This window comes from Notamacropus eugenii, chromosome 1 (assembly GCF_028372415.1).
Source record: "Notamacropus eugenii isolate mMacEug1 chromosome 1, mMacEug1.pri_v2, whole genome shotgun sequence".
NCBI lineage: Eukaryota > Metazoa > Chordata > Mammalia > Diprotodontia > Macropodidae > Notamacropus > Notamacropus eugenii.
The window spans coordinates 3,564,072-3,577,019 of NC_092872.1; the positions used below are offsets into that span (position 1 = coordinate 3,564,072).

Below are 12,948 nucleotides of genomic sequence, written 5' to 3' on the forward strand. Positions count from 1 at the left end.
AATAACATAAAAATGGAAGCAAAAGTGACTGATGGCTAGCTATCCCGTCAACAAAGGTAGTGAGTTCAGTGAAGGAAAAAAATGATTTGCTAGAAAAAACATTTCTAAAACCATCCTTAAGATTAGCCTTTAGAATCAAAGATGCCATTCCCAAGGCTAGCATTTTCACTGCCACTATCAATCCAGGAACTTGGGAGTAGCTTGAGAAGTTCATAGCTTATGATCAAAATTCTCCAGCTTATGCCCCCATATCCTGAAAAAAGAAGGATGGCCGTCAGGTGTTGGGGCCCAGAAAGAGCATTTGAAAAATAACTGTAACAGTGCAATAAAAGTTTTATTCCCTTTCTTAATACTGACGGACCAGACAGTGACAGAACATGTTGTCATACAATATGGTACAATGAGAGACTGCAAAACTCTCACTTCTAGCAGTGTAAATATGCTCTGGCCATAATCCCTCCTCTTTCACTTTTTCTCATGCATAACCTTTAATTAACTGCCAGCTCATTGTGGTTTGAAGATGTGACTCTCTCGTTACTTCTAATAAGACATGCTTATTTTCACTTGGACCTCAGGGTGATGGGAAAATCCCTTTCACCTACTTAGCCGCCATGGCCCCATTTACTATGACTCCTTAGGTTTGTTAGGAAGCTCCACAGCAGCTTCACTCACAACTTTAGTGGCCATTTCCTTAAGTGCACACTGGCCACAACTAAGCTGTTCTCTACCATAAAGCTGCATATGATGGGGGAACAACATCATACTATTTCACAGCTGTGAAGCAAACAGGAAGTCACTGGAATGAGGCTCGATCACTGAACATTTTTACCTAGCAGTTGATTGCTGGCTCACTGACACTGGGTTCATGTGTTGGGATGGATGGGTTGATGTGTCAGAAAATTTATCAGATTCAGCATTTCTCTGGAGGTAGTCTGACCACAGGCTAAAGCCTCAGTGCTATAATGTTTTGCTGAGCCAAGGGATCTCAAGGTCCCAATCTGAGAGGGATTCGGGAGGTATCAGGAGGCTGCTAGCAGGTGATGAGTCACAATCCTGGTGATAACAATATGTGCAAAGGATTGTTTTGCCCAGTAGAGGCTTGAATCCTCTCTGCCAAGCGAAGAAGCGCATATGTAGAAGCAGAGAGGGCAGATGTGGGGCTGCTTCCTCCTCTCAAGACACTCTCAGTCATGCCCCTGCTGTGCCAATTCTGAGTCTCCAACTGAAATGACCCAAGAATGTGCTTCACTGAGCAGGTGCAGTTTGGTTTTCCCTGGAATGGGTTGATGGGGGTAAATGACATGAATATTTTTGCAGCCTGACTTCAACGATCTTCCATTAGTCGTCATTCACAGGACACAATTTATCTTCTTCTCTTACTTCAACTGCTCTGTGGAATGGATCCATAAACCCTTTACAGACCCTGGTATGCTGATGAGGCAGAGGGACAACCAGCTGTCTCATCAAAGGACCTCTTTTCTCATATATGACTTTGAAAATATCTCTTGAAATGAAAATTTGCTTACAAATATTTGACTGAAAGATGTTTCTCTCCTGCCCCCATTCATATGGTTTCATGCACATTCCAAAATGAAAGCTTAAGATTCACTCTCTTCATATCCTAATGCCCACAACTTTTAGAGGAACTAAATTTATGAAACAGGGATGAGCAGGGAAGAAACATTACATGCTTCATTCCATGTCATTTTGGAAGACATTACCATAGGAAAATGTGGGACTACATGGTAAAAGAACAATAAGAAGTATGGCATCAGCTTATTCTTTAGTAAAATGACACCTACTCAACTTCATTATTGGATCGTTGGTTGGCAGGATGAGACAAGCAGTCAAGGATCATGTGACACTGACTGGGTTACCTTAGCAGGTGGAAGGCATAAGGTCTATGTCAAAATATCTTGGCACTCTGCCATCTGAATGCAAGACTCCTTTTGGGTAACTTGCTTGTATGTATACATATGTTTACACTGAGGATGCTTGCATAGTATATTTGAAAATATTTTTTTGATCTTGCACTATTATAATTTTAAAAAGAGATTTCTTGTTAGCTCTCACATGGCACCAATCATTCTCCTCAAATTGACATTCCCACACTTTGTCATTTTTTATCCCTTTAAGGAGTAGGACACTTGTGGCTGTTTCCCTGTGAGATTGGGGATATAACAGGGAGGTGACAAGGTATCTTTGTTCATCTTGATGTACATATTCTTTCACTGGAGAAATCACAGAGGGTGTCAGATAAGAAAATCCGTCTGTTGTGTCTATCACAGTGGCACTTTTGAACATTGTTCTGTATGATTTTGTGAGAAGAATCCAGCACCTACAGTTAATAGAAGATTTGACTGGTGGCTAGGGGAGCCCATTGGAGCTAAGGATGGCTCAGAATAGCTATATTGACCAACCACAGCTGAAAGAGCTGACTTGATTTTGTGAGCACCCTCTGGGAGCCCCCAGAGCAATTCTGCCTACCTGGCATGATGACATCAGGGAAGCCCAATTTCCTGGTAACTGCCAAGCCTCTGTTAAAGATCATCGGATTTTCCCTCCGAATCTGGTCCATGTCCCCACGAAGAAGCTGTAAAGAAATTATAAGACCTGCAAGAAACAAAAAAACCCTTTTTTTCAGAGCCACACGATTCCATCTTAAAAAGATGCTCACAATTCCATCTTGAGGGTAACTCAGGAACTCCTTTCACAGGAAAATATATTATATGCAAGGTTTTTCTTTAGAAAGCCATCATGCAGAAAATATAAGCAACTCTGCAGAAATATTCCACTATTCAGAAATACCTTGAGGCATAAAACTAATGAAATATGGGTCAGAATGACCTTGACAAATAAAGAAATGGTTTAACAAAAATAGGATGAAAAATCTGACAGTTTTTGTGAAAGGGGGTCCTCTTAGGGAAAGCCCCAAATAGTCCACAGAAACAAGATGGATAAAGACTATTTAGAGATAAGTGTGTCAAAAAAGACCTCCTGGACAAGGTATACCACTGGCTGGAAATGTGCAAACAATGTTGTGTATTGTTTTTTATAGTGGGAAGTATGCTAAATTCTGGAAGGCAGTAATCCTGTATTTAATTTTTTTGTCCCAGACAGCTTCTGATTGTATCCTTCTATTCTCCCACCCCTCCCTATTTCTAATTCCTTCTGAACCTTCTTCTTCAGTCTCTTCACCCTTCCTATTATCCTCCTCCATCTCTCATGCTCTGATCTCACTTTTCACTTATCAAAATTTGGATCTTATGGCTGACTAGTTCAACTGTACTCTACTCTCTTCCCTTAAAACCCTTTCCTGCTTACCAGCCATGACATCAGGCATCAACACTAGGTTGCCCACAAGACCTGGTTTTTCCATCATTCTTCGTGATATACTGCTGAATGCAGATATACAGTTACATGATTGTACCAAGATAAAGTTATGTGATTGTGCTAACTGGGTTCAATACAAGTTACTCTCTAATCTTAAGTAGGTTCTCGTTGTAAGGAAATCCTTTTAGTCTTTCCTGATTCTCTATCACATTTTTCATAGCAGCAATTCTAAACTCTTTCTTCTATCCCTAGGAAACCTCTTCTTTTCTCTTTCCCCTTCTATCTCAAATGCACCTCCCTTTCCTGTGAATATGGAAGCATTGGCCATGGTTCCTCTCCTTCTTTCCTATGTCAAATGACCAAAATCTCCTATATTGCTGCCCCATTTTTTCCTCCTTTGCCCTAGTCCCTAAGGAAGAGATTTTCTTCTCATTATCCTTGTGCCCTTTATCCCAACTCCTCCCAACTCCTGTGGGACCCTGCTTCACCTCTTTACTTCATCTCCAATATCTTCTTATCCAATACCTTCTGCCCTAGAAAGGTGCCCAGGGCTCACCCATTCTTTAAGCAAACAAAATTCTCAATTAGCCCTAACAATTTATTATCTTTATATCACTTCCCCATCATAGCCAGAAGACCTACACTTCTCACCTCCTTTTTTTATTTGATTCCCAACTCTACCACTCAATTGAAATTACTTACTCTCTCCAAGATTACTGAAGATTTCTTAGTTGGTAGCTACACTGTTACACTGACAGCTCTTTTCTCATTCTTCCTTCTAATTGACCTCTCTTAAATTTTTTATACTATTTACCACCTTCTCTTCCTAGACATTCTTTCCTACCTTGACTTTTGTGATAGCTCTGTCTTGGTTCTTCTACCTGTCTGACCTCTTTCTCTTTTGCTGGATCATCACCATTTCCCTCCCCCTACTCCCTAGCTTTCTCTTGGGGCTTTTTCTCTCCAGCTCTCATCAGTATTATCAGATCTCATTAATGTAATCATTTCTGTGCAGATGATTCCCCAGTTTATGTATACGCAAACTTAATCTCGGTTATGAACTCCAGTTCCATGCCACCAACTATCTGATACTGCTGTTTAGTTATTTTCTGTCATGTCCAACTCTTCAGGACCCCTTTTAGCAGTTTTCTTGGCAAAGATACTGGAGGAGTTTGTCATTTACTTCCCATTTTACAGATGAGGAAACAAGCAAGTGCTCAGAGGCACACAGCTAATTTGAATTCAAGTCTTCTTGACCCAAGGCCTGGTATTCCATCCACTGTGCCATCTAGCTGCTTCAAACTACCTGACAGATCTCTCCATCTGGATGTATACAAACCTGATAGACATCCCCAATAGGATGTAACAATATCATTTCAAATTTTCCAAGTCTGAAAATGGTACTTATAATATTTTTCAAGTGCATTCTTTCTCTAAACTCTTCCATTTCTGTTGAGGGCACCATAATTCTTTCAGTCACCCATATTTGCAGCCTCAGAGTTATTCACTCCATTTTCCATTTGCTACTCTGCCTGGTTTCAACTCCAAGGAACAAGATGCCCTTCCTAGGAAAAGCTCATCCATCACCTCTTAACTCACCAGAATGCTGCTAATTCACACCTTGATTGACTCTACCTCCCTCAGCTTTCTCTCCCTTCTGATTGGAGACTAGAGGGCAAAGTGTCAAACTCCTCCCAAAGCCTTCCTTCATAGAGCACAGAAACTGGGCTCTCACATCATACACTTTGTACCTGCTGCCCTGCCTGTGCTGTTCTGTCCCTCACTCCTTTTTTTGGTCTCCATTTGCGTGTTGTTTCTCCTTGTAGATTATAAGCTTATTGAGGGAAGGGATTATCTTTCTTTTTATTGATTATATCCCCAGCCTTAGCCCAGTGTCTGACACTGGAGGTGTTTCACAAATATTGACTGGATTGGATCTTTGACTCTTCCCTTTCTTTCCTACCCCAGATCAAATCTATTGGGAAATCCTTGTTGATTTTTACCTCCTTAACAGCTCTTTTATCCGTCCCTTCTCTTCACTCACTTCAACCCATTTCAACACTCAAAAGCATTATTGCAATAGCTTCCTAATTGGTCTGGTCCCTTTGCTTCAAATTTTCTAATTCTTTCTCTTCACTTCATCTTCTCCTTATCCTCCGATTCATTCATGCCAAAAGTAGTATTCTCAAAACAGCTACCATTTCATACTCCTATTCTCAAATCTTTACTGGCTTCCTGTTGCCTCTTGGCTGAAATACAAATTCCGCAGCCCGTCATTTAAAGCCTTGTAGGACCTGGCTCCCACCTACCTCCCCAGACTTCTTTCACCTCATCTCCATTCACTCTCTGTTTCAATCAAATCAGCCACCTCACTGTTCTCTGAATGTCTCACGACACCTCCTATTTCTGTGCCTTGCCTAGGCTGGCACCTATACCTAGCATACCTTACTTCTTTATCTCTGCCTCTTGGAGCAGCAAGGTGGATAGAGCACTAGTGCAGGAGTCAGGAGGACCTGAGTTCAAATCTCACCTCAGACACCTGGCACTCACTAGCTGTGTGACCTTGGGCAAGTCACTTAACCCCAATTGCCTCATCCCAGGTCATCTCCAGTCATCCTGATGAATATCTGTTCACTGGATTCAGATGGCTCTGGAGGAGAAGTGAGGCTGGTGACATGCACAGCCTTCCCTCACTCAAAACAAAGTCAAGTGCAAGTCATGTCATCATTTCTCTGATGGCATGGTCTTTGGCAAAGAAGGATGAACACACACACACACATCTCTGCCTCTTAGAATCCTTTGCTTTGGAATTTTTAAATAGTACTGATGAGATTAGCATGTTTTCCTTTATGGCACCAGAAAGCAGTTAATTTAAAATACTGATAATGAAAAATTTATCTATGACCTTGCTTTGGGAGTCTGTTGAAATAATGACAAATAACAAATGCAAATAATTCTTCGTTAGAATGCATTCTAGAAAAAGGAGAGCTGGTCAGTAATCTTCTAATACTGTCCACCAATATGCATTTATTAAAGGACAATGAAGGGCTAGATGTGCCTGAAACAACTGAACAACAACTATGTTTTAGACACAATGGTAGTCACTGGGGATGAAAAGACACAGCCCAACAAAACTACACTATTCCTGCTCTCGAAAAGTTCTCCTCCTACTTGGAAGATAATATGGATCCATGTAAATATAGAGAAAATAAACAGAAAACTAAAGATAATCAGGGAGGCAGGACACATAGGTGGGGTGAGGGGGAAAAAGACTTTGTACAGAAGGCGGGGTTTGAGCTTTATCTCTCCCTGTCCCCCACCCCATCCCAGATTGCATTTGGGAAACTGCACAATAATTTTAGTGGTCCTAACTGAGCTAAATCTGGAACGAAGCGAGGGAGTCTATGCGGCAGAGAGGAAGATGCAACCACATGTCAGGCATGAGGCTGATCTGTAAATTAAGGGAAAAGAAATAATGTATATTGACACTGGAAAGATATAACAGGGTCAGATTGTGAAGGGCTTTAAAAGCCAGAGGGAGGACTTTATACATTTTGCTTTTTCTGAGAGGAAACAAGGACATCACTGAAGTTTATTAAATAGGAGGGTAACATTTTCAGACTAGGACTTAAGGCAAATCATTTTGACAGTTGTGTGGAGGATCAACTGCAATGGGGAGAAACTTGAGGAAGGAAGATCCATTGGGAGGTCCTTGCAATGATCCAGGCAAAAGGTGGTAAAGGAATGAGCTAAGGTGGTAGCTGTGTGAGTAGTGAGAAGTAGATGGATGTGGAAGAAGAGTATGGAAGTTTGGAAATTGAATGACTTGCTCAATGTCACTTAAGTAGTAAATGAAAGAGCTAGGATTGAGACCCAGGTTTTGATTCTAAATCTTACTCAGGAGTCATCCTATAGATAATTTTCAAGCTGCTGTATAGTCTTCCCAACCAGTAATATCAACATAATTCTACAAAATGGTTTTTGGTTCCTTTAATCATCCAACATGAGAACACTTTAAAATCTCCTTAAAACTAGCAACCTAAATTTAATCTAATATTGAATTCTGTTCCATTAAAAGTAGTTGGTCAAAGTGACATCTACATGGGACATCTGTGGGTTGGCAATGTGCTGCCATATCAACTGTGGAATCTTCTACTTGTTGAATGGTTGAATGGGGATTAATTACCTAAATTAATCTCAGCCCAGCTGCTGAAATAGCTCTGTAGTTAATATCCTAAATATAAAAATACATATTTAAAATATAGAAAAATTGCCTGTTAATTGCTTAATTTGTCTGCTATTCTTAATGACCTCTATGTGAATGGGAATTGCTTCATGATGAATGAGAGTGTATTTGATATACCAATAAGTCAAGTGAAAGATATGTGAGTATTATTAAAAGGAGGAGAGGGAAAGAGTGAAGAAGGAAGAGGGGAGAGGGGTAAAGGAGAGAAGGAGGAAAAGACTAAGGGAGGGAGGGAGAAAGAGAGAGGGGGAGAGATAGGGACACAGAGACACAGAGAGTGTACAGGTAGAGAAAAAGATAGAGGAGAGAGTTAGACGGGGAGGAGAAAGGAGAGAGAGGGAGGGGGAGAGAGGGAGGTAAGAGAAAGTAAAAAGAGGGAGAGAGGTGGGGGGAAGAGAGAGGAGAATGTTAGAGTTATTGGAGAATTATATATTTTCTTAGTACCCACAACCAAAACAGAAATTTCTTTCTGTAATTCTAAACGACAACTTTAGGGAAAAGCATCTAAGACTCTTTGAAAGTGATTGCACTGGAAGTTCTAAATTAACTGCCCATAGAGATTGACTCAGGTTAGTTGTGGGATAAAGCAAAGAAAATTTATTTTTAAAAAATGGATCTTCAATTGAGTAGATTAACAGAAAAAAGCAAAATTCAGAATTTGGCCAGCAACATCCCTCTAGCAATTTAAGAAACACACAGAAATAAATACAATCAAGGTGCAGGTGAAAGAGAATTAATTTTCAGATATAAATTCACATATGTCTAGAAAAGTGATCTATTAATCTACAGGAATTGTTATACTGTATATCCCTGGGCTTTTTGTATACCTGTAAGAAATGTTTCTCAAGATGACATTGGTAATTTTTTCCTTTATAACGGAGGATTGTTGAAACCCTAACTTTGCTGCAGACAGGAGATAGCCTCTCTTTATTAGCTTATCATTCCGATACTATTTAGGCTCCGCTAGCTGTGAAGCTCCCCCTGTCACCCTTAGTGGCCTTGAAAGCAGCTGTGGGCACTGATTTAGGTCTGTGCCATCCTGTTCAGCTCTTGATTTTCACCAAACTGAGAAAAGCAGGCAGATGAGGGTAATAAAGGCAGAGTCAGCTGGGGGAAAAGAGCCACTATATAACACCAGAGTCCAGAGTTACAACTTTTTGTAGGAAATGGGGTCTGGGGCATATTGGCAATTTTCCACTCATTGGGGCTTAGATGGAAGCACAATCTTTTACCTTTTTCCCAAGTTAGGGCAGTGGAGGAATAGTCATCTCTCTGCCCGGGGCTCAGCACACATTGCTCATGACAGCAAGAATGGCCATATTGTCTCCTTGTTCCTTTTTTTGAACAGCCAGTCCCCTGTTAGATTGTGAGCTTCTTGAGGACAGGGATTATGTTTTGCCTCTCCTTGTATCCTCAGTGCTTAGTACAGTACCTGGCACATAGTAGGCACTTAATAAATGCTTATTGACTGACTATTAAGTGCCCAATATGTTTGGACCTTGAACAAAAATAAAAAAAAGAAAGAGGGTGGTGGAGGTGTGTGACAGGCTACTTGTTGCCTTTATGTTAAAAGCCCCTAGAGTTTTAGGGAGCAAAGTAAGCCGAATCTTTTTAAGAGTTCAGGGCGATGGTACACCACTGCCCTTTGGGGCAGCTTTCTAACTGATGTGCTCTTACTTCTCCCACTTTTCTTAAATATTTCACATGAGCTTTAATCATGCTTGCATCTGAAGGGCATCATTTTGTGAATAAAATACAGAAATAAACCAAAGGATGTGAAAGAGATGAAAGGGGACTGTGTTCCCAGAGATAACTTGGGACATTCCCTTCTGTTTTAAATCTAGCTTTTGGCCAATTCTTCTTTTCCTCTTACTTCAGAGAGAGGTTTATTGTGTCCACACATTTAGGAGACCAAGGCTCTGCGGTTTCTGAGCACCTCGGACAAGGTGCTCCTCAGAATTCAGATGGCAATGGCAGTCATCATCACTTTGCACCTAATCCCAAAGTACACACACAAGGAAAAGTAACCCTGGCTAAATAAATAATTCAGTAGGTATGGATGACACCCACACTGCAATATGTAAGTGGAGCCAAACGTGCCTTCCAGAATGTTTTTCCTTCTGCAGCCTCTGGCTCAGAGCAGCTCCAAAGATCTTCCTACTCAGATATCCATTTATATTTATAGAGCAAAAAATAAGCTCCTTCTGACAGTCAAAATTGTCTAGGAAGTTCTTTGCCTGCAAATGGCATGTTGGTTTTATATTGTCATTCAAGACCAACTCATAATCCTCAGAAAAGTCTGTGTAAGTTTGAGGACAAAAAATGGTTAAGAAAAGGTGGTTATGAAATAACTTATTGATGAAAATGGCAAAAATAAATACCCGTTTCTCTTGTGAATTCAGTAGCTAAGTGCGAGATGATTTTGAGTCACAGATTTTTCAAACCACTATTTTTAGATTTAATCATAAAATAACTTTTCATTCAATCTAGAAACTACAATCTTGTTCATGCTCATAACTATCCTGAGGTTTCAATAGCAAGGCTTTCAATGATTTCTGTTTGAAAAAGTTCAGGAAAGAGATCTAAGTCACTTGGAAATACTTTTTGATTCTCAAACTACAGTGACTGATATTGCTAGATTAATCACTGACACTGTCTAGTGACCTGGTTTCCTTATGACACAAAGAATGAGCAGTAACTGAAAAAGAAGTGACTTTATTAAGTATCAGTTTAATTCTGTGTTGATGCTTTTGTTTAAGAAAACCCAAGTCTTAGTAGGATGACTCCAGTGACACATTTCCTCAGCCCAGATAAAGGAAAGGCATAATTAGGCTTGATCTTAAGTAATATATCTGGAGCGTGATGAAGGCGGAACACATAAGCACATAAAAGTTTAGGAACAGACATTGGGATGGCTGCATGACCTGTGCCCCATCATGCAAAGCTTCAGCAAGCTTTCATATTAAAAAAAAATAAATTACCATAGTTGGAGCTGGGAGCAGTGTACTTTGTGCTAGACTTTCGGATGATATTTTCATGGACCTGGTACCATTCATTTTCATTGTTGCATCTGAAATAAAAAAAAATCACGTGTTACTGTCCCTCATTTTACCTTGATTAAAGATCTAAAACAGGCTTTAAGGATCATCTAAACCAGCCCTATCATTTTACTGCAACCTAGGAAAGTTAAAGGAGCTGTCCAAGGTCATACAAGCAGTAAGCATCAGAGCCAAGATTCACTTACAAATTCTCTGACTTCAAAACCAGTTTGCATTATCATGGAGGAGGAATTTGAGCAGAGCTGGTTGGGTGCTTCAACAAGTAGTAGAAAATTCCTTTCCTGGCCATTCATTTGGTTTGGGCAAAGAAAGAACTGAGGCAAGAAAGGGGAAAGGGAATTCTAATGCTGACATTCAAAGGAGAGGGGTCAGAAGACAATAGCACAGTCATCTCTCTCCCCAAATGCTAACACTGTACCTTCAACTTTCACAGCACTCACCGGGGATTACTTCAGACAACGGAAGATTTCCATCATCATGTAAACATTGTCCACTGAACAATCCCTTGACTCTGTGCCTCTCCTTGAAAATTAAAAACCTTCAATAAACTCCATTTGATGAGAAGGTTGTCACCTCCCCAACAATTATCAAGGGCTCCGTGTGTGTGCTCAGAAACAACACAAAAGTTTCCCTTATTTACACAGTCCAGTATGATACAGCTTTCAGTTTGGAACTGTAGCAAATAAAGATTTTAAAATCTAAAGTCACTTTTAAGTTTAAATCAAATGCTATAGGTTTTAAAATGAAAATGTTTAGATTAGAAGTAGCCAGGGAAGATAGTCACATGTTTAAAACTACAGACAATCATTGATTATAAATTTTTTTTAGCCCATTGAGTGTAACCTGCATGATTACAGTCAGTTGTTGCTGTAAATTATTAAGTCAATCAACTAGCAGGCATTTATTTATTAGGCATTTACTATGAGCCAAGTAATGTGTTAAGTGCTAGGGACTCCCCCACAATAGTCCACATCCTCAAGGACTCTACATTCAAGTGAGGGAGACAATGTACACAAGTTGGTTTTTGTTGTTGAGTTGTTTCAGTTGTGTGCAACTCTTTATGACCCTATTTTAAGGTTTTCTCGGCAATTTCCTTCTCTGGCCCATTTTTACAGTGAGAAACTGCGATAGACAAGGGTAGATGACTTGCCCAAGGTCACCCAGCTAATAAGTGAATTTGAACTCATGATGATGAGTCTTCCTGATTCTAGACCCCTATGTGCTTGAGTTAACTCATACCAACCACTGAGAAAAAGGAAAGTATTCTTAGAGAGGAAGTATCCTCAGAGAGGAAGCTCTTAGAGAGGAGCTGGGGAGATGAGAAAGACCTTCTGCAGAAGAGGGTGCTTGAGATGAATTTTAAGAGAATCCAAGGATTCCTAAGAGCCTGAGCTTAGGAAGGAGAACATATTTGAGAGTCAAGAGCATTGGTGACCATTTATAGTTTGTGGCCTCCCTGTTCCTAGTGGCTGCCATAGTAGGAGAGATGGTGGCCTTGAAATGGAACAGTTCCTATTTAGAATTGAGATGAAAGATTCTGGCAGCACCTTCAGCTCTTCATTGTTTGACTTGTAGACATCTCCACTCATCAAATCAATCGATACATTAAGGGAAGCATCTAGGTATTAACAAGGTGGAAAAGACTGGTCTCCCTGTTGGGCTCTCCTTATCACTTTCCAGCCTCCTTAGGTCAGTCATCATTTGCTTGAAATGTAATCTGCCTAGAGGTTTCTGGAGACAGCACTCATTGCTTGGTCTGCACATAAAGAATACTGAGAAAGAAAAACAAATGAAGAAAATCTTTCAGCACTCCCTCAATCTAGAATGTTCCTAGATCACTTAGTAAAGTAGGGAAATATTACATCAACAGTTTGGGAAGTACTCAAATGCAAGTTTTGTACACATTTTACTTTGATTCCAGACTTTCTTTTATTCCTTCATTAACTTTGGAAAATTAGTCCATCTTTTCCCAGAATTTATATGTTTTATCAATATAAAGCAGCATTGTACCTGTAGCTGCACGCTGTTGTTGTTCAGTCATTTCAGACTCTCCCTGACCCCATTTGGGGTTTTCTCGGCAGCAATATTGGAGTGGCTTTGCTATTTCCTTTTCCAGTTCATTTTACAGATGAGCAAACGGAAGCAAACAGGGTTAAATGACCTGTTCAGGGTCACATAGCTAGCTGTTCTGAGGCTGGATTTGAACTCACGTCTTCCTGACTCCAAGCTGGGTACTCTACCTACTATGCCACTTTCCCAGTAGATGTAAGCTCTTTTCTTAAGGCCAGGGACTGCTTTTATGTGAGACAA

The 12,948-nt window shown here is 40.2% G+C and overlaps 1 protein-coding gene across 1 annotated transcript in view; it reads right to left on the reverse strand.

The window, feature by feature from the left end:
* The window catches only part of DOCK3 (dedicator of cytokinesis 3), a 409,824-nt gene that overhangs the window by 116,526 nt on the left and 280,350 nt on the right, over nucleotides 1–12,948 (reverse strand). The window contains exons 13-14 of the mRNA XM_072612190.1: nucleotides 10,561–10,649; nucleotides 2,488–2,613 (exon numbers count right to left, since the gene is read on the reverse strand). Coding sequence (XP_072468291.1) covers nucleotides 2,488–2,613; nucleotides 10,561–10,649 — 215 coding nt within the window. The remainder of the gene's footprint in view (nucleotides 1–2,487; nucleotides 2,614–10,560; nucleotides 10,650–12,948) is intronic.